Source organism: Manihot esculenta, chromosome 2, assembly GCF_001659605.2.
Source record: "Manihot esculenta cultivar AM560-2 chromosome 2, M.esculenta_v8, whole genome shotgun sequence".
NCBI lineage: Eukaryota > Viridiplantae > Streptophyta > Magnoliopsida > Malpighiales > Euphorbiaceae > Manihot > Manihot esculenta.
This window is the reverse complement of record NC_035162.2, coordinates 20,315,958-20,338,568: the sequence shown is the minus strand read 5'-3', so window position 1 is coordinate 20,338,568 and position 22,611 is coordinate 20,315,958. Positions and strand designations below refer to the sequence as shown.

The 22,611-nt window shown below is 34.4% G+C and overlaps 1 protein-coding gene across 8 annotated transcripts in view; it reads left to right on the top strand.

The window, feature by feature from the left end:
* The window catches only part of LOC110607855 (disease resistance protein At4g27190-like), a 35,391-nt gene extending 13,329 nt beyond the window's left edge, over nt 1-22,062 (top strand). For 4 of the 8 annotated variants that reach the window (XM_043951244.1, XM_043951249.1, XM_043951224.1 and 1 more), the window contains 6 exons: nt 13,835-13,892; nt 13,985-16,598; nt 17,672-18,235; nt 18,369-18,905; nt 20,103-20,789; nt 21,631-22,062. In XM_043951244.1, the coding sequence (XP_043807179.1) occupies nt 14,001-16,598; nt 17,672-18,235; nt 18,369-18,905; nt 20,103-20,789; nt 21,631-21,711 (4,467 nt within the window). In that variant the 5' untranslated portion in view covers nt 13,835-13,892; nt 13,985-14,000 and the 3' untranslated portion in view covers nt 21,712-22,062. Of the gene's footprint in view, nt 1-13,834; nt 13,893-13,968; nt 16,599-17,671; nt 18,236-18,368; nt 18,906-20,102; nt 20,790-21,630 lie in introns of all 8 variants that reach the window. The other 4 variants (XM_043951229.1, XM_043951238.1, XM_043951250.1 and 1 more) reach the window with 2 other exon arrangements.
* The last annotated feature ends 549 nt before the right edge of the window (nt 22,063-22,611 follow it).

Genomic DNA, 22,611 nt, shown 5'->3' with positions numbered 1-22,611 from the left:
GGTTGAGTAACTGGGGCTGCTGGTTCTGTAGGTGGTGGAGGTGGTGCAACATTTTCTGAGGTAGGGTTTGCTGGATGTGGATAATAGGGTGGAGGTGGATACATGGGGTACTGAGAGTACGGTGGATAGTATGGTGGGTATGGCATCTGTGTGGGATAAGGGGTGAAACTAGGGTAATCCGATGCACCTCCCATCGAATACCCGGGATTCTGTGAGAAAGGTGGGTAATGAGGTGGCTGAACAAAACTCGAGGCCTGAGTGCCTCCTTGGGACTCTCCCATGCCTTCCTCTGGTATACTCATCCCCAAACTGCCATCCCTCCTCTGCTCTACGTCCATACTGTCCTCCACATCCACTGACATTCTCCCTTGTACTGTTCCCCTCACAGATCTGCTTCTGTCCAAATCCAAAGACCTTCTAGGGTCTCTCATTGCTCGGTCCCTGCTGGACCTGCTAGACATTGCCCTAGGCAATGTAGGAGGACGGGCGCTCGTGCCCTCATCCTCAGGTGGCACTCCAGTCAATCGCGCAGATCGACGAGTTCCTCGCATCCTATTCTCTGTAAAACAGCTCATAACAAGCAACATTAGCATCATATGGTTCATGTGGGCACACATGAACCCTCATCGCAAACATCACATAGCATATCATATCATTAATGCACATGCATAAAGTCATGGCATTTCACATCATCATGCAAGACAGGACTCAACATCCTATCCTAGTGGACATGACCTTCCTATTGTGCTTGACCTTCTATAACATCTATGAGCCCGACACTCTAGGTCCGACCATATGAACCTAGGGCTCTGATACCATTCTGTAACGCCCCGGAAATCCGGACCGCTACCGGCGCTAGGATCCGGGTCGACTTAAGGCCGCCGGGACCCGTAGCAAGCCTGACATATAACCTGTAAACCTGTATAATCCCATACATGATCAACATCAAACATAAAAATTTAAAACTTTTCTACATCCATACTGTCATCAACTAACTCAACCTGTGCATACTCTGAACATATACATAACAAAATCCCTCTGTGGGATCTCATCAAGCCTTAAAGGCATAATAACCTGTGTTGAGTTAGTTTACATAAACATCATAACATAAGATCATGTATATACAAAAGGGATTAACAATACATCATGGTCAAGCACAACTCTATCCTCAATGACTTCATTACATAACATCCTGAATATTTATACATTTCGTCATAATACAATTGTCATTGTCATGTCCACAAACTAACTATTACATACATTTTACTTTTTCTCTTCTTGCCTTCTCTATCTATCCCGTACCTGCAAACCTGGGGGTTAGGGGAGAGGGGTGAGCTAGATGCCCAGTGAGTAGAACTATAAAAAGAATATTTAAAACATGCCATTATGAAATGCGTCACTGCACAAACAAATCACACCACGGATGGACTGATTCAAAAATCCCTCAACTCCATGCCCGGCCCTATTATGGGCACCACAGGACTTCGTATTGCCCGGCCCTATTATGGGCACCACAGGACTTCGTACTCGGAGTTATTGCCCGGCCCTATTATGGGCACCACAGGACTTCGTATATAGAAGGCTAATGAATCATCCTAATGTCCATCCACTATCATCTATCACAACAATACAATGCGGCATAGTCGTGAATTCTAATGCAAACAACCTATAATATGATCATGATGCATGAAGCATGATAAAAGCATTTCATTTCTTATTTTAAAAAGTTAAGCTTAGTTCCACTCACCTCTGGCTGACTCTGACAAACTCTGTAGCAGCTGGCTCACTGCTGGGGTCCTTGGTTCCTCGGGTCCGAACCTACACAGGTGGACTCCAATGAGGGACCAAACACACATAAACATAACTCTAATATATCCCCCAAAAACCCCCTAAAACATCCTGAAAACATCACATGAAAATATGCATGGAGTGGTTGAACAGGGCACTTTCGGCGGCACCTTCGGCGGCCGAAGTCCTGGACAGAGACGAAACTCGGGTAGGTTCGGCGGCACCTTCGGCGGCCGAAAGTGCCAGACAGAGACGAAAGTCTCTTTTCGGGGGCAACTTCGGCAGCCGAAAGGCCTGCCTCCCCAGCCATGTTCGGCGGCCGAAAGTACCTTCGGCTGCCGAACCTGGTTTCTGCCAAAGGGCAGAAACTTGGCTCCTTTTGCACATTTCACCTCCAAACCTTCCAAACATGCATATTTTTCAACCAAAGCATGCATACAAGTTCCTAGGGATCTCAAACATGCATATACCCCATCTACAACACTTCAATCACATAAAATCAAGCTACATTGTTCAAAAATCATCAAAAACCCATAGGTTCAACATATACCCTAACATGCATTCTACCCCTTAAAACTTCATTAAACTTGTTAAATCATACATTGAGCTTAAGATCGGCTCTTACCTCTTGAAGATTTGAGGGTTGAGGAGATCTAAACTTGGAGATGGGAGAAGTTCCAACTTTTGGTCTCCAAGCTCCAAAACTCGTTCTAAGCTCAAAGATCTTCAAAACCAAAGTTATAAACTTGTAAAGATCATGGAAAAAAAGAAGGAAAAGCTCAAGATCGGGGAAAGATGGCGGAATGCTCACCTTGGCCGAAATGGGGAGAAAAAGCTCGCCCATTTTCGGCTAAGGGACCCTTTTATAGGTGGCTGGCCAGGCCACGTTCGGGGGCCGAATGAGCCTCCGCATCCATGCAATGTTCGGCGGCCGAACTTGACTTTCGGCGGCCGAACCTGAATTTCCCTAACTCATGCTTTCGGGGGCCTAACGTGCCTCCAAAACACATGCATGTTCGGCGGCCGAACTTGACTTTCGGCGGCCGAACCTGGGTTTTCCTCCAATGCTATTTTCATGCAAAAACTCATTTAGTTTAATACTTAAAATCATTAAAAACATGAAAACATTTTCATAAAACATGTCTTTACCCTTCTAGAAGTTCCCGACATCCGAAATTCCACCGGACGGTAGGAATTCCGATACCGGAGTCTAGCCGGGTATTACATTCAGACTGGACTTTGATCTGAGCTTTCACTTTCTTGAAAGCATTAAAAGCTTCATCTTTACTTCTAAGCATTTCAATCCACATATAACGACTGTAGTCATCCATAAGTAAAAGAAAATACCTGTTTCCACCGCATATGGTAGGTGATATCGGCCCACACAGATCACCATGCATGAGTTCCAGAGGTTTAGTTGCTTGATACTCTCCTACTTTCGGGAAACTTGTGCGATGCTGCTTGTTGATCACACAAGATTCATAAACGTACTTCACTGTTTCTATCTCCGGTAAACCTTTCACCAAGCTTTCTTGTGCAAGCTTGCGTAAAGCTTGATAGTTCAGGTGCCCAAAGCGTGCATGCCATAAGCAAGACTTTTCTAACAACTTTGTCAAGTGGCACTCCGATTTAGCTTGTATCATCTTCATCGTATACAGACGATTTTCAGATCTCTGCACCTTGGCTATCAATCTATCCTTTGCATCATAGACTCTGAGAATTCCTCCATTCACCACCACTTTTGCTCCTGATTCGTTGAGTTGACCAAGACTTATAATATTGGATCTTAATCGAGGAATGTAGTACACATTTGTTAGTTTAAAATGATCTCCATTCTTGCACTGAAACACTAAGTGCCTCGGCCTTCTACCTTGACGACGGAACCATCACCAAACTTGACATTCCCTTTGATTGTTTCATTGAGTTCGGTTAAGGCCTACTTATTGCCGGTCATATGGTTGCTTGCCCCCGTATCATAGTACCATATGGTGCCTTTTGTTTCTACACCTTCAAAGTCATGCATCTGTTCTTCATTCAGCATTAGCACTTTTCCTTTCTCTTCACCAATGTAAATCAGCTCACTGGTTTCTAGCATCAACAATGTCGACTCCTCTTCGAATTGCTCCACTAAATGTGCCTCATTTTTTTCCTTTCTTTCAGCTTTGCAATCAGATTGAAAATGGCCATATTCATTGCAATTGTAACACCTAACCTTTTTAATGTCAAACTTCTGACGGTGTTGTCCTTCATCATCCTGACCTCGACCTATTCTAGGAGGGCCACGACCCCTGCCGCGACCACCTCCTCTACCTCTGCTGCATCCTCTACCACGCCCACTTCCGCGTCCTCGACCTCTACTCATGTCCTAGGGACGCTTCTCATTAGTTTTTGAGGACTCAGCTCGTGCTTTCCACTCTCCTTTAGTGAGTAGCACGTGTTCGTCTATTCTGGAGTCGTAGCTCCGCAACCTCTCCTTGTGAGCTTTGAGAGAACCGGCTACTTCTTCAATCGTCTTTACAGAAAGATTCCCGAATTCTTCTATGGTTGAGGCAATCTGAAGATACTTAGGAGACACTGATCGCAACATTTTCTTTACTACATAAGTTTCATTAACCACTTCTCCAAGTGCTCGGAGCTTGTTGACAACAGTTGAGATTTTTCCTGTGAAATCATCGACAGACTGACCATTTTCCATTCTCATGCTTTCGAGCTCCCATCTAAGAGCTTGTGCTCGTACTTCTTTGACCCTCTCTGCACCGAGGTTCATAACCTTGAGAGCATCCCATGCCTTTTTAGCTGATTTCTTTACCCCCAACTGTAATAGGGTATCTTCGGTGATCCCTTGAAAGATTGCTGCCAATGCAATCCGGTCTGAACGAGGATCAACAGGATCTTCCGACTCAACGACATCCCATACACCTTGAGCTTGCATATAGACTTGCATCTTGATTGCCCAAGCCGCATAATTTGTCTTTGTTAGTAGCGGATATTGTAGAGAGACACCCCCTTCTCTTACGGGCGCTCTCACCACGGTTTCTGTCGTCTGACCAGTTTCTGCCGTCTGACCACTGTAACGACCCAAAAATCGGACCGCTACCGGCGCTAGGATCCGGGTCGACTTAAGGCCGCTGGGACCCGTAGCAAGCCTAACATACATCCTGGAAACCTGTGTAATCCCATACATGATCAACACTCATACATAAAAATTAAAACTTTTTTGTCATACATTCCATCATATGCCAAACTCAACCTGTGCATGCACTGAACATAATCATCCTCATAACTTGACCCCTCTATGGGATCTCATCAATGCCCCCAGTGGGTGGCATAACATAGGTTGAGTTGGCTAAACATAGACATGAAAACATTTAGATCATATATCAACAAGGGATTACAACATCTGTAAGGGTCAAGCACAACTTCTACTCCTCAATCATAATACATAATATTACAATTCATCTTGTCCACATTCTAACTATTACATACATATGACTTTACTCTCCTTGACTTCTCTGACTAGCCCGTACCTGTAAACCTGGGGGATTAGGGAAAGGGGTGAGCTACAAGAGCCCAGTGAGCAGAATAGTAAAACATGGTATTTAAAACATATGATAACATGAAATGCGTCATAACACAAACTATCCACATCAAGGATGAACTTGTCACCATTTAGCCCTCTCTACTACCTGTATACCGGGGGCGTAGTCAAAGGCACAACCCGGACCTCCATGGAATGTCACACATACCTGTATACCGGGGGCGTAGTCAAAGGCACAACCCGGACGAACATGGGATATTACACATGCCTGAATACCGGGGGCGTAGTCAAAGGCACAACCCGGTCTAACATATGAGGGCTAATGGATCATTCAACATTCATCCACATCAACAGCATAGTATGCAATGCAACATATTCGTGGATTCTAATGCGAGCACCCTATTATATCTCATGGCAAATCATGATGCATGAATCATGCTAAAACTTTCATTTATTTACTTTGAAAACATAGAGAGTTATTCTACTCACCTCTGGTTAGCTCTGACCAGACACTGATGCAGCTATCACTGCTGGGGTCCTCGGTTCCTCAGGTCCGGACCTACACAGGCGGACTCAAATGAGGGACCAAACAACTAGGACAAAACTCTAAAAACATGCCCCAAAAACCCCCTTAAAACACCTCAAACAATCATGCAAAAACATGCAAAGGAAGGCTGAACAGTGCAGGTTTGGCGGCACCTTCGGCGGCCGAAAGCTCCTCCAGAGCCGAAACCCAGGCAGGTTCGGCGGCACCTTCGGCAGCCGAAAGTCCCAGACAGAGACGAAAGTCTCTTTTCGGGGGCAACTTCGGCAGCCGAAAGGCCTGCCTTCCCAGCCATGTTCGGCGGCCGAAAGCTCCTTCGGCTGCCGAACCTGGTTTCTGCCAAAGGGCAGAAACTTGGCTCCCTAATGCACTCTTGCCTCCCAAACCATACATACATGCATTTTTCTATTCTACAACATGCATACTCAAGCATACAAGCTCCTAGGGGCTTCAAACCAACATAAACCCCATCTACAACACATCAACCATGCATAAACAAGCCACATTGTCCATGAACACACATCAAACCTAACCAAAAGCTCAAAAACCTAACCATGAGCTAAGCATGCCTTCTACCCCATAGATCTTGCATAAAACTTACTTTAAACATGAAATGAGCTTAAGATCGGCTCTTACCTCTTGTAGATCGAGAGAGAAAGACGCCCTAAGCTCGGAGGTGGAGATTTTGAGTTCTTGAACCTCAAAGCTCCAAAACTTGCTCAAAACTTGTAGATCTTCAAAACAAGATGAAAACTTGTGAAAAACATGAAAGATTGGAAGGAAAGAACTCAAGGATGGTGAGGAATGGCGGAGAGACTCACCTTGGCCGAAAGGGGGAAAAAGCTCGCCCGTTTTCGGCTAAGGGACCCTTTTATAGTGGCTGGCCAGGCCACGTTCGGGGGCCGAAAGAGCCTCCGCATGCATGCAATGTTCGGCGGCCGAACTTAAGGTTCGGCGGCCGAACCTGGACTTCCCTCACTTGTGCCTTCGGGGGCCTAAGGCTCACCCGAAAGCATGCATGTTCGGCGGCCGAACTTTGGAGTTTCGGCGGCCGAACCTGAGTTTCCTTCAAGGGTGTTTTTATTCAAAAACTCATTTCCTCTTTACTTAAAACCATGAAAATACATTAAAAACATTTCATGAAAACATGTTTCTACCCTACTAGAGGCCTCCGACATCCGAGATTCCACCGGACGGTAGGAATTCCGATACCGGAGTCTAGCCGGGTATTACAACCACCATTGCCGCCATTGCCACTACGGACAGTACTGGACGATGATGATTTGTGCCGAGGCATGTATTTGGGCATAAACAAGGTCCCGGACTCTGATACCAAGTGTAGTTGATCTCCTGTAACCTCTTAGTCTGCTCTCTCGAAAGTAAGTGAACATAGGAGCCGAGCTCCGACCTCCTATGACTCTGCAACAAATCAGACGAGTTTCAAACTGCTGTAATTCTGCAGCAGACCTTGCCAAGTTCCGACCTGTTGTAGTTCTGCAGCAGACCTTGCCGAGCTCTCCGACCTGCTGTAATTCTGCAGCAGATCAGCTTTAACGAGTGTGAGCACTCTTCTTCTCTTGTGCAAACACAATAGCCGGACTGCCGAGCTCCAGCAATTCTCTCAAAACAAACTTACGAGCATGTGCAAAATTTTTCTGTGCAAAGTGTAACCTCCTTCTTTTACAATTAGCTGATCACATTGTTTCAGCTTTTTATTCTTTTTTATACTGAATCAAATCAACCATTACAAACTGAAAATGAAACTTACTCCGATCTTAAAGCCACATCCCGTAAGATTCGGATTACAGAACACGTGGGCAACAGACTCTTTACAAATTGAAAAATATGCAGAAACACGTGGATAGTGCTTTATCAATAAAATAGAAAACAAAACACACGAGTACGTGCTTAATAGAAAATGGTGCGAATAAGCTTACTTTCATCAAAGTTTTGGTGTGAAAGAACGTCTTATTTTTATCCCTTCATTGAATCCAATCCGCTTTAGATTTTTGGTACCAGATGATCTCCTCTCGAAGCATGATGATATCTAACTCTCGCCAAAGATGAAGCTCAAGTTTTTGAAGGGCATCAGAGAATCTCACTTCTTGTGTATGTTGGATTCTATTAATGCTGGCAAATAGCAGGCCTTTTTGTCGAAACACATTCCTAAAGGTACTCATGTTCCAATATTTCAACTTAGCCGTGAGATTGCTAAGATTATTCATAACTGACTCATTAGGGATCCAATTATTTTTCAGTAGGGAGTGGAAGTCATTATGAGTCATTTAGAAAACCTGAAATCCAAACGTCGTTTAGTACCTAAAGCAGGAAAAAAACTTTAAAACTTGATGAGAAGAGGTCTACAATCACTTTGAATTCAGGGGAGGTGAAAAACACAGGCTTCTGGGTACCTTAACTGCCATTGCTCATTACAAATAGCTCTGTCCTACCATTGCAGCAGAGTACCTTTTTGCTAAGTAAACGTGGGACTCTTATAACCCAAATCAATAAGATGAGAGTTGTAACACCAGTTAGCAAAATCACAAGAAATCCTTATCTTGTGGGATGAGCCACCCCTTCTTTCTTTAGACTTTAGAAGAGATTTGAAATCACTGGCTAAAAGCTAAGGCCCATTCATAAGCAAGAGAAGTGACTGTAGATTTGTCTAAAGAAGCTTCCTTGAATGAGCCACTAGACTCCCATACACAGCTATTAGATACATGAGAAATGTATTGTTCTAAAAAATAACCATATGCACAAATTCCTCGTTATTGAGAATAATCTGAATATCCCAATTTCCTATCCACAACAGCCATATACCCCTAGAGAAACCCTAAGCCTCAACTCTGTGGGAATAAGGGAAACCCGTTTTTTCTATAAACGTATTTGCTTTATCGCCACTGATTCATGGTTCCAGCAATACGACTAGATCCGACCAATATTTCTCCATAAATAATCTAAAAGCATTAAAGAAAGGAGAGCTTCCTGCTCCTTGGAAGTTCCATATAAATATGGACATATTAAAGATGTAAGAGAAGAGAGAATGAAAACCAATGAAACCAAACCTCAGTCCCGTAGGTGAAGATCCATTAACGGCTCCTTCTCAAAATCACTACAAATATTGACCAGATCCATATATTCGTTGTCACCATTTTGGTCTTCTCCCATTTCCTCATCCATGGCTAGCTGAGTGGAGATGGATGGCAAAGCTTCCTACATAAGAGCCCATCACTAGAGAGCAAGCTTGGCATGGAGGAAAAAGGAATCGAATAGGAGCTAAGGCCTGTGTCTAGCGGTCTGTTGTGCGCAATAATGTTCTTATTTTTAATCGATGTCCCACTCTTATGGCTTTGGGTAAGGGCCTCTTTATTTACAGTTTTCATCGAGGGCTCAATAATAATGACAAAATGATTCCTGGGGTCTAAGGAAGTCTTCATGCAAGAGATATTTGCATGCGGATTCTACATGGGATTTGTTGTACGTGGGGAATCTGCCAGTGTGTTGGTCTGAAGGAGCATATCTTTTTCTGGAATCTCCACCTTATCCTTTTTGCTTCGATTGTGCCCCCTACCCGAGGTATGTCTGCCTATTTAGCAGATTTGACCTTCCTTTTTTCGCGGGTATCCATTGTAGGGATAGGCTTAATACTAGCCACAAATAGGGCGTCAACTGATTGATTCTCATAAGCTAGAGTTTTCATCTCAACATTTTCTCTTAAGGAATCAAATCGAGATCCATTACCAGCTTGATTGATGCTCTTCGAAACTTTGTAGTTTGCACTTTCCTTCCTCTGCTAGTCACAACAATCCATTCCCCAGAGGCGGTTTTCAGGATCAGAGGAGTCTACTCTTTTGCATTTGAGCTTTTAGATTTCTCAGAGCAACCTTCTTTGAAAGCACAAGTAGGTATAGAATGTCCTATCCATTAACATTGGAAACAGATCTGAGGTAGGTTTTCATACCCAATCAACTGAACCCTACCCCTAATATCCACTTTAGAGAAAAGCAGCTTGGTGAGATTCATCGACACAGCCATTCTCCCATAATTTCCTTTTAAAACCACAAAGTTAGTTTCGTCGATTTTAACAATCTTACCAACTGACAAGCCAATTCTGTGGATCATTTTCTTATTGTAAAGATGCAGGGTAAGACAGATAATCTGATCCAAACCACTGTAGATTCCATAACATTGGACGAAGCATCAAAGGAGGGATGCCATGGTTGAATCTATAAGTAGCTTCCTAGCATCACCCAAGGTCCCTTTACAAGGGCTCTGCAGTACCCTTCATCATCAGAATAGTTGGCTAGAAAAGAAGTCGTTACCTATATCAAGGAGATTGAACTTCGTCATATTCCAAAGCTCCTTGAGACCTGTCTCAAGGGCTTTAAAGCCCACCTTTCAACGATTCATGATCCATATATGCAAACGATTCATGATCCATATATGCAAACGATCCATGATCCATATATGCAATTCCTATAACTTTGTTTTTGACAGACACATCAAATTGCACAAAAGGGATGTGATCCCTATGCTTCACCTTCTTTGTGGCGCGATTAGAGTAAGGATTGGAATCATCTAGGTCATTTCAATCGGGAGAGCGAGGAAAGTCATATTCATTTTTTTTTTATCTAATTTTAATTTTAATAAACTATTAATTTTGGTCAACTATAATTTTTCATAAAATTTAAAGTAAAAATTAAAAAATTGGCCTATTTGTTCCCTTTTGGATAGTTGTTTTGGGACGACAACTCATCTTCCCTCTTTTATATATACTAATTTTATTTACATGCAACACATTTTTTTACTCGTTTTAATTTTTTATATATTTTTATTTTTTATTTTTAAAATATTTTTATTTTTTAAAAAATATATTATTTTTTAATAGTTATTAATTTAGTATTTAATTGTTATAATTTAAAATTTTAATTAATGACTAAATTTTATATTAGTTAAAGATTAAAAAATTTAATTTTATAAAATATATAAATATTTTAATCGTGTGATTTATAAATAAGAACTATATAGTTAGTTTTAACAAAATAAGGAGCTATTAATAATTTACCTTAAATAAAAAAATTATAAATATATGAAAATAGGAAAAAAAATATTTGTTATAAAAATTGAATTTATAACTCTTACATTTTATATAAAGATATAAATTTAATTATATCAATAATTAATATATTTTCTATATAATTTTATTATTAATTTAATATTTATAAGATAAATAAACATTAATCAAATTAATTTTTTAAATAATTTAATATTTTTATAAACATATACTTCTAACTTATCATCGAAGTTAAAAAGCAGGGACGCCAACAGGTAGATTACTTATAAAAATTATCATGTCGAACTCAATTAATATTTTTAATATTTGAATTTATTTTATATATTTTAATTAATAAATTATATAAAAAATATTTTTAATTAATAATTTTTTTTAAAAAAGTTATATTTCAAAAAAATTATAATCTATTTTTAAATAAAAATAGATAAAAGAAAAATTCTAAATTATATTACAAAATATATATTTTATATTAAAATAATTATTTATATAAATAGATTTGGACGTGAATACTTAACAAATAAAATTAGAAAAATAATATTTTTCACAAATAAAAAAGAATGAACTTAAATTAATTATTTGATAATTAATTTATTTATGTATGCTTTATTTTAAAAATTTAAAAATCAAACCGAATATGAATCGGAATTGCTAGTTTAAACTAATCGATTCTAGTTTGATTTTAATTTTAATTCAAAAAAGGGATTGGCTTTACTCTGGTTTCGAATTTGACTAGTCTGGTTCTTGTCTATTTCATAGTCCAAATTAAGAGAGAGTATTCGATCGATTTGGATCCATATCGAACAAAATTTAAAAAACTAAAAAATTGAATCATCTTAAATTACTGAACCATAATCGAATCAAATCAAACTAATAAATAATGATTCGGTTCGGTTTGATAAAAAGTGAAATTTGCAATCATATGCAATCAAGATTTCCAACAGTAAAATTACTGTAAGACAATATCATAATTTTAAATAAAAATCAAATTACGATGACAGACTCTATTTCAATATTTAAGCTTACCAAAGAAACAACGATATAAGTTAAAGGTCTTTGATAAATTTTCAATTGTTTACTTAAAATCTTAATAATATTTTTTGATTTGGGGAAGACATTAAGTTATCGATAATAAATAATTAACACTTAATTATAATTAAAGGAGATCAAATTAAGCAGAAATAAAATATGTGATCTTTACATTGCTAACCCATGTTAAAAGAGACCTCTCTCTTCTAGTTTAAACTCTTTTATGAATGTTTACATGTTAGTTGTTATGCTTTCGTTGTTATACTTTTTGAGAACTTAAAGTGTTTTTCTTTAGCAAGAAAGTTGTTTATCAATTTTTATGAAGAAAAGAAAAAAACTGCGGAGAAAGAATTAAGAAAATATATTATGATTGAAAAGGTGAAAGAAATAAAGCATTACCAAATAGACGAAATCCATCAAGCAACTACTAAAGACAATCAATCTAATTAGATAAAACCTTAAATTTCTTCTTTAAGACATGATAATTATAAACTTTCAAATTTTGACATTAGCAAAAATGACACATTTGCAATGAGCAATGGTGACTTGACAATTATGGACCATAAATGAAAATATCGATGGTTATTGAGATCGAGGATGACAACTGATCGGTTATTGGTGAAGGTGATGAGAGGATTGGCATTTGTAGAGGAAATTGAGATTTTTAAAGGAAACGAATATTTGATTGAGAATGGAAATAATGTTTAGAGAGAAATCTATTACTTGATAACCATGGTTTAGAGAGGAAGAGTTTTGCCATGGGAAAGAGGAAATGGAGATTGATTAAGAATGGAATTATGTTATCCATGAGAAAGGCGAATATGTAATGACTAAAGATGAGTAACAGTAGGGTATAACAAAAATAGATGTTTTGAATTAATTGTTCATTATCGATAAGTTAGGGACTTTAATAGATAAAAAAATTTATTAGGGGTTTAAATAAACAAAAAAAAAATTTAATAATTTTTTTTCATCGTTGAAATGGAAATTAAGTAAAATTTGAGATCTCTCAGATTTACTTAAATGTATATATATAGTTTGTGAATTTGTGTTCAATTCTCAATCAAATTGAGATACAAATATACAACCTCGATATCATTTGAATTTATATAAGAAACAATAAAAATCAAACAATCCAATTCCAAGTAATAATTAAAAATGCAAAATATATAGTGCCAAAATAAAACGCAAATTTTAAAGAAATATTACATATATATACTACATGTATTTTACTAATTTCATTTTGGTTTTATTTTTCGGTTTTTAACTAAAAAAAAATATTAAACTGAAAATTGAAAATTCTATGAGATACTAATTGAACCACACCAATTTAATTGTAGAATTAAATTTAACTGATTTAGTTCGATTTGATTTTTCAATTTAGCACTGAGAAGTGCACAGTCCTAAACCAAATCGAACTACGATTAGGGCATATTTGTAGTTTATGCACAGCTAAATATGCAATATGTAAGCAACCAACCTAGTAAATACACGATTAATTAAAAAATACCATTAAGTAAGATATCACAATTTAAATTAGAAAAATTAAGGAGTTGATTCTTTAATTTAATTCAAAAATATCTCAAGTAATAAATTTCAACACAAGATACATTAAGCTACAAAAGTGCTGAAATTTAAAGGGAATAGAGATAAGAAAATATAAAAAAAATTGGCTTTCTTCTCATTAACTCTTTTTTAAAGATTAATTTCAGTCGCTGGTAATTATTAATTTGGAGATCAATGATATTCTTGATCTTTGCTATTATTTAACTAGTGTTTATTTTATTGGTTAGTTGTTGCTTTTAATGTTCAAATTCAATGAAAATAAAATGTTTTTAAATGATTGGCTGATTTTCTTTTGCAGATTAGTGTACGTGTATACTTCTCTTTGCAAATCTATTAGCAATCCATCCTTGGATTTTGTAAGATTTTAACATACCTATTGTTTAATTTAAACTGTGTTTTACTTTTCTTGTCGTGCAATTATATTAATTCTAGGACTTGGTTATTGTAGAAATATAACAAGAGAAATGGAGGTTCTCCTTGCCATTGGAGGTACAATTGCTGGTGAACTTGCTGAAAACTTGGTGGCTCCTATTTGGCGACCGATTTATTATCTGATTTACTACAAACATAACATCGAGAATTTGAAAGAGGAGCTTCAGAAACTGAATGACAAGAGAACTGAGGTGGGGCTACGTGTGAATAACGCCAAAAGCAACTTGCAGGTGGTTTTTGATTCTGTAATTCGGTGGCAAGAGAAAGCAGATGGCATTGATAGGAGGAGTACAGAATTTCTTCAAAATGAAATGAACATGAACAAGTGTTTGAATCGTTATTCCTTGAGTAGAGAAGCTAAGAAGATGACAGAAAATATGCTTGCTTTGCTCGAAGAAGCGAGGAATTTTGGTGAAATAGCCTATCCTCAAAAGATAGAATTATGGATCAGTGGTGCTGAAGGTATCAAGAATTTTAAATCAAGGGAATCAATTCTAAATAACATCTTGATGGCCTTAAAGGATGACGATCTTCGTGTGATTGGGATTTGCGGAATGAGTGGTATCGGTAAAACCACTATGGCAAAGCAGCTTAAGAAAATAATGGAAACAAAGAAATTGTTTGACGAGTTTGCTATGGCAACCGTGTCTCATACTCCTGACTTCAGAAAGATCCAAGATGAAATTGCATCTTGCTTGGGATTGGAATTCAAGAATGATGAAAGTGAGGTGGTAAGAGCAAGCAAACTGCATCAGACGCTTACCAACTGTGATAAGAGGATCCTTCTAATATTGGATGATGTTTGGAAGGAGGATGGTTTAGGAGAAATTGGAGTTCCTTTAGGTTGCAGGAGCAATGGATGCAAAATTGTGTTGACTTCACGAAATGAATTTGTGTTCTCTAGTTTGGAAAGTCAAAAAAATTTCCTAATGAAAGTTCTGAATGATGAAGAAGCTCTCGTTCTTTTCAAAGAGACAGCAGGCGACTCAATTGGCCATGATTTACTCGACACGGTGAAGGAGATTGTAAATGAATGTGAAGGCTTACCAATTGCCATTGTAACTCTTTCCAAGGCATTAAAAAACAAAAGCAAACACGTTTGGAATGATGTGCTTTTACAATTAAAGAATTCTAATCTGGAAGATATCTCAGGAATGAAGACAAAGGTGTTTTCTGCAATTGAATTAAGTTACAAGTTTTTGGAAGATGAAGAGGCCAAGTCATGCTTTTTGCTTTGTAGCTTGTTCCCTGAAGATTTCAATATTCCGGTTGAAGATTTGCTTGAATTTGGAATGGGCCTAAGGCTGTTTAAAGGTGTTGAATATGTGCATGAAGGAAGAGATAGGATCTATAAGCTTATTGATATGCTCAAAGGGTCAAATTTGTTGCTTGAAGTTGATGGCGAATGGGACGAGTCTGTCAAAATGCATGACCTTGTCCGTGATGTAGCCATATCACTTGCCTCCAGAAATAAGCAGTGGCACACATTACAAAGTCAAGGTAGAATAAATGAGTGGCAAGGTAAGGATTGGTACAAAAATTGCACTGCAATTTCACTTCTGTGTGAAGACATCAAAAAACTTAAAGATCATTTGAAGTGTCCGAACCTCGAACTCTTACAGCTTTGGCATGATTGTCAGTTACAAAGCCTTCCAATCAACGTGTTAGAAGGGATGAAAGGACTCAAAGTTCTGTCTATAGCCTCCCGTATCCCATCACTGCCACAATCAATTGATGTCTTGAAGAATCTTCAAACCTTATGTCTTTGGAATGATTGGCTAAACGAGATGCATACAATTGGAGATCTCGTGAAACTGGAAATACTTGAAGTTCGTAGTTATTGTTTAGAAGAGCTGCCAGCAGAAATAGGAAATCTGAAAAATCTAAGGTTGCTAAACCTGCGCAGGGTCGAGGGCCTTAGATACATTCCACCAGATGTATTAGTAGGGTTGTCCAAACTAGAAGAGTTGTATCTTCCTCCTGGATATATGATGAAATGGGAATGGAAGGAAGACGAAGAGAAAACCAATGCAAGCCTCAGCGAGCTAGAGACTCATCATATAACTGCATTGCATATTACTGTAGTAAATGCCTACATTTCACCTAAAGATTCAGTCTTTAGAAACTTAAAAAGATTCCACATTTTTGTAGGCTACTCATTGGTTGGTATCGTTCACAAAGATTCAGAGAATGTGTTGCATCTTAAAGGAGATGCAAGTGATATTAAAGGGAGTGGGATATGTGTTTTGTTGAGGAAAGTTGAAGTCTTGTATTTGGAAGAAGTGAAAAATTTGAAGAAAATTGTTAATGAGATAGAAGATAATAGTTTTGCGGATTTGAAGCAAGATGAATGTGTTGATGCACTAGTGAGAATTCCAGAGTCTCCAAAAAGTCCCCTCCCATACTTGAGCAATTTAAGAAAAGTAGAAATATATAGATGTGATGAGTTGAAGTACTTGATTCCACTATCCATGGCTAGAGAGTTGAGGCAACTTCACAGCATGACTGTAGCGTCGTGCGAAAAGATGGAGGGAATTTTCTACAGAAACAAAGTGAATGATGAGATTGAGTCGCCACTTACAACTCTCTGCTTGAAGAACCTTCGAAACTTCATTGGATTTATCTACAAGGTAAGCTTTTATATTTTCTCGATCTAATTGATTTGATCATATTAACATAACTTCAAATATTATTGAGGTAAAACTTATTTGCTAATCACCCTTATTTATTTTAAATATGAAGACCAATTAATAATTTTACTTGTTTTTAAATTTTTAGTAATTATTTTTATTACTTAAAAAAATATTTCATTATTTTAAATATATATGAGTAATCACTTGATGAAAACATAATATATTTATAATTTATTTTTATCACTAATATGACTTCGCGAGAAATTAATGAGAAAATTTTTTCTTGTGAAGCCCTCGCACTGATATATTAATCCCTTGCTTCATAGCGTGACTGAAAAAAAAAATTAAATTTTTTTAATAAGCTCTACTTATTTCACAAAAAAAAATTTTTAAACAATATTTTTCATTTTTTGAAAAAATTTAGTTAAAAAAAATATTTTTCTAATAAAAAAATAAACCAAGAAAATAATTTTTACTTTTGAAAAAATAAAATCATTTTTCACATCTTAAAATATTTATCAAGACATTTATATATAAATTTATTAATAAATTTTATTTTTTAAATTAAAATTAAATAATAAAAAATAAGTATTTCATTAAAAAAATTTTTTTAAAAAACATTTTTTATAAAAAATATTTTTTAAATATAAATTATTTTTTATATATAAATAAAACCTTAATTTCAAATTTAAATCCAATCAGTATATATGTCTCCATCTGCATAGAAAGTATATAATTTACTTTATTATTATTTCATAAAACTCACTTGACACATTATAAATTTATTTAAAATTGCACTTACAGAATTAATTTAATAGTAAATGTATTTGAGTAAATTTGAGATATTTCAGGTTTTATTTTTAAATTTTCATTTGGAAAAAAAAAAAAAAAACAAAATTTATCCAAAATCATCTGCCCATTACTGATATATGTTATTTTTCTATAATTATTTTCATACATACCTTCTACATTTTGCTAATTGTTTTCATTTTATATAGAAGAAATTGAGTTTTAATTTTTGTTCCAATGGCTAATATATATATATATATATATATATTCGTGTTTGACAGGATATAGAAGAGTCGAGTATATCTGAAATGAACAATAGGATGGAAATTGTTCAATCTAAGACTGAACCAGTGGAAAAGATTTCTATATTATTTTCTTTTCTTTGGCTACGACTATCAAAGTTGCAAAAGCTTTCCTTGAAAAATTGTGGTTTGGTAAAAGCATTGTTTCCTCCTTCTGTTGCCCAGCAATTTACGCTGCTTAAAAAATTAAAAATCTCAGGATGCTGTAAGATGGAATATATAGTTGCAGAAGCAAAAGAAGAAGAAAAAAACAAGGGCATAAGTAAAATAGCATTTCCTAATCTAACTAAGCTTCGTCTTTATGATCTACCAGAGCTGGTGGCTTTCTTTGCAGACAATGATATTTCGTTTGAGTTGTCCTCATTAGAATATTTGCAGATAGTCTCTTGTCCTAAACTGAAGACACATTATTGTGAAACTCCAGACTCATCAACTTTGAACAAAAGTTACGATCAAAGTGAGCTCAAACTCATGTTAGCAACAAGCTCAATTGCTCAACGCTCACTAAGAAGAGGAAAGCCAAAAGATGTTTCCAAGAAAAAGGTATGTACTCATTGAATTTCATAACGTAATGCCATTGAAATTGTTGAAATTTACTTTAGGGTTTGGGAGTTAGAAGCATTACACCTACAATAGCAATGAATGAATTAGATGATCTCCCTAATAAATTTGGCAGGATATGGAGATGGAGCAGCCAAGCACATCTCAAATGAAAAGTGGACCAATGGAAATGATTTCTACATTATTTTTTCTACCAAGTTCACCATTATTAAATTTGCGAGACCTTCATATCGGTCACTGTGATTTTCAAGAAGCAGACTTTCCTCTCTCTGTAGCTCAACAATTGGTGCAGCTTAAAGACTTAACCATTTCGTCATGTGAGAAGATGGAATACATTGTTGCAAAAGATAAGGGAAGAAGCAAAATTGTATTGTTTCCTAGCCTAACTTATCTTCGCCTTTCAGATCTGCCAAATTTGATGGGTTTTTGCAAAGATAATAATGTTTCTCTTGAGTGGTCTTTGTTAGAAGAATTGAGCTTTGTTAAATGTCCGAAAATGAAGACATTTTGCATTTCAGTTCCAAAATCATCAACATTGAGTACGAGTGCCGAGGTTGATCACCTTGATTCAACACCACGAAAAAGGAAAAAGCAAGATAAATTATCAACACCACGAAAAAGAAAAAAGCAAGATAATAATTTCAGCAATGAGGTATGCCTTTCAATATAAATTATAATTATTTGAGGTATGCCTTTCAATATAAATTATAATTATTTGAAATGAATAAATGTGAATTTGAATTTAGTATTTATTTAATTTCTCAATTTTCATTTATTAAAATTTTTAAATCAGTTATATATTTTATTTTTATTTAAAAATTTCATATTTTTATAGTTAAATAAAAAAAATTCACATTTTCTAAATAATATATTATAACTATTTTATGCGACACATGATATATTTTTAAATTTTATATTTTATAAAAATTTATTCAATATCTATCAATATGATTATTTTTCTGCTATATTGGATATAAAAAATAAGATAAATATTTACACAAATTCATATTTATATAATTTTTTTTTAAGATAAAGGTAAAACATTAAGATTTAGTACTGAACATGTACTAAGGTTTTTAAAATTTTATTTTATTAATAAAATAGTCCTTTGAACTAAATATTTTTATTTAATCATATATATTAAATTCATTCAATTTTTTATTAGTTTATTATTTTTCCTTCTTAATAATTAAAATTTTGTGAAAAATAACTTCAAATCAAATTAATGTATTTTAATTTTTATTAACATATATTAAAATAACAAAATGATGTTTTTAAATTAATTTTAACAGTATTTTATTTTTAATTTTAAAAACTTATGTACATAATTTTTAATATTATGAAGCATGGAATATGAACATAAATATTGAATACAACTTTTGATAGATTAACTCAATAATATTGAAAATCATGCATGTAACTTTTAAGAATTAAAAATAAAATAAAATTTTTAAATATATTATTTTGTTATTTTAGCATTAGTTAATAAAAATTTAAAATGTGTGGAATTCAATTTAAAACTTATTTTCTATAATGTTTTAATTATTGAAGAGAAAATTATTATAATTGATGAAAAAGTACACAATTGACTTTAATAATGACAAAAAATGATATTATCAAAATAAAAATATTTATTTCAAATGACCATATTTTAATTTTATAATTCAATTTAATTTATTAGCTAAAACTGTAACTAATATTGAAGTTTTAGTTTTATTATTAAAAAAAATTATCTATTTATGTTGTTTTATAGGGAAAATTTATCAATCTAATTACTGATTTATGAAAGTGAATCATATTATTAAATGATGTTTTGTATTTTTATAAAATATATATGTTGGTTTGGCAGGTTTCATTAATAAAGAATCAAAGGGATCCATCTGTTAGCAATATTGATGAAAGTTGTGCATTTCCATCCAAATTGATTCAACAGTTGCAAAATCTGAAAGACCTTGAGATTGAGGGTAGCGATTCAGTGGAAGTAATATTTTCATTTGAAGGGCTGATTAATGGAGTGCTCAATTCAGTGGAAGAGATATGCTTAGCTAGTTTACCAAATTTGAAGCACCTTTGGTTCAAGATTCCACCAGAAATCACAGCCTTCCAAAACCTGCAAAGGTTGATGGTAGAAGATTGTGATCATTTAATAAACCTTTTCTCAATTTGCTCGGCCAAACTTTTTGGAAAGCTACAATCAATAGTGATTAGAAGGTGCAAGAGGATGGAGGAAATTATTGGAAAAGAGGATGAAGAAATTAGCATGCAAAAAATTGTGTTCCCTCAACTAAGGTATCTGACACTTGAGGATTTACCCAACCTCAACAGTTTCTGCAATACGATTTATGCTCTTGAATTTCCATTTCTAGAAACATTGGTGTTTCAGAACTGTAAAAGGATGGAGACATTCTCCTATGGATCATTAAGCATGCCAAAGCTACAGACGGATATGATAAATGGAGGGTGGCATCAATTAATGGGATCTGATCCAAACCTTAATGCAAAAATCTATGAGTTGTTGAAGATGAATCAACAAGAGGTATGATTCATTTCCTAATGCCTTTATTTGGAATGGTAAATGTTTAGAGAATTTAAGTGAATTAAATTTTTTTTTAAATTTTTGTGTTTAGAGAAATTAAGAATATAAGAATTCTTTTGAAATTTTTATGACAATTGATTTTGAATTAAAAAGTAAATCTTGTAAGAATTTTATAATAAATGATTTTATTTAAATTTATTTGCATTAAAATTACTTAATTAGCTTTTGAGAACTCCATTTGTCTCTTCTTTTATTCCTTATTTTTTTGTTTATTTTTTTTAATTAGTAACTATTTTTTTAATTTAATTTAATTTAATATTTAATATATTTATAATTGATATGGACAATTTTATTATATTATTTTTTTTCTTAACTTATCCATCTTAATGTAATTTTTTAGTAGTAAAAAAGTTATGTAAAGATCATATTTTAAATATTGCAAAATATTAATAATGGTGTTCAAAATTATTTTCAATATGATAAAATGATTGTATTTATGAAATAAATATTTATATTTTAGTTTAAAATAATAAGGATTATAAAAAAATAAATTAATTTGAATTTATTATTAATTTATTCAAAATAAAATAAATTCAATTGAATTCTATTATTTTAAAATTTATTTCAAACAAAAAAATTTTTCTATAAAAAAAAAAAATTGTATTCCAAACAAGGGGAATAGATTTGACTCTTCCTCTATCTAAGCATTGCTTTTCTTTAGTTATCATATGTCTTTTGAAATTGTGAATTTAGTTTTGATCGGTGAATAACCCACACTTGCATAATCTCAAGAATATCTTATAAATAATTAAATATGATAAATAATTTATTTGTTACACAGGAAGAAGGGGAACCTGAGTTTGAGTCGATGAGTTTGAGTGGTGAAGAGGAAAGTGATGAAGCTGCTTTTAATGGAGAATAGCATTGGGATCAAGGTGTTCAATGAAAATCGAAGATTTAGCATTTTTTTTTCTCGAGTCTTGAAGTTGAAAAAAATAAACAATTTCCTTCTCCCATGATTTCTCATCAACAAAATTTCATGAATCGCTTATAAATTCTGGAGCTGCTTTTTATTTTTTGAGTCTTGAAATTTTAAGGCATGTGTGAAATAGCTTTGCTGCAATTAAAGACATATGGAAGATTTGTTCATGTTATTGTTATGTTATGTTTAGTTCTTTTCCTTAATTTTTCAATGGGACGAAAGACAACTATGTCCATAGTTCATATGGATTCTCTATCATCAGTGAGGTGATTTCTTTGTCTTATTTTATTATTTTGTGGTTGCTAGTTGTATACGCGTAAAATTGTTTGGTTCAATTTTTTTTTTATTTTTTTTAAATTTTTATTTTGATAATATTTTTACTGTTTATGAATAAAAAAAATAAATTATATTTTAGTCTTTAAATTTTAACATAATTAATAAATTGGTTCCTATATTTTTAAAATTGAACACTTAAATTTCTATATAATTATTCCGTCTAAATTGAAGGTCTTTCTCTCCATAATTCCATTAATAAACTGGTCAAAAGAGAATAAATATTTCAAATACCTAAAATATCATCATAAAAACTTAAATCCTTTTTAATATAAGTGAGAATTTTATGTTATATAAATTATAATTTGATCCTTAAGTTTTAGTATAATTGATAAATTAGTTTTTATATTTTTAAAACTAAATTTTTAAATCCCTATATATTTAATTCGTCTAAAATTAAAGTTATTTCATCATTATAGACATTAGTTCAAAGCTAATGTATGGTTAAATTTTTTTTTGAAAGTACAATTTCTTCTTAAAATACTCTTTATAAAAATTTACAATTTA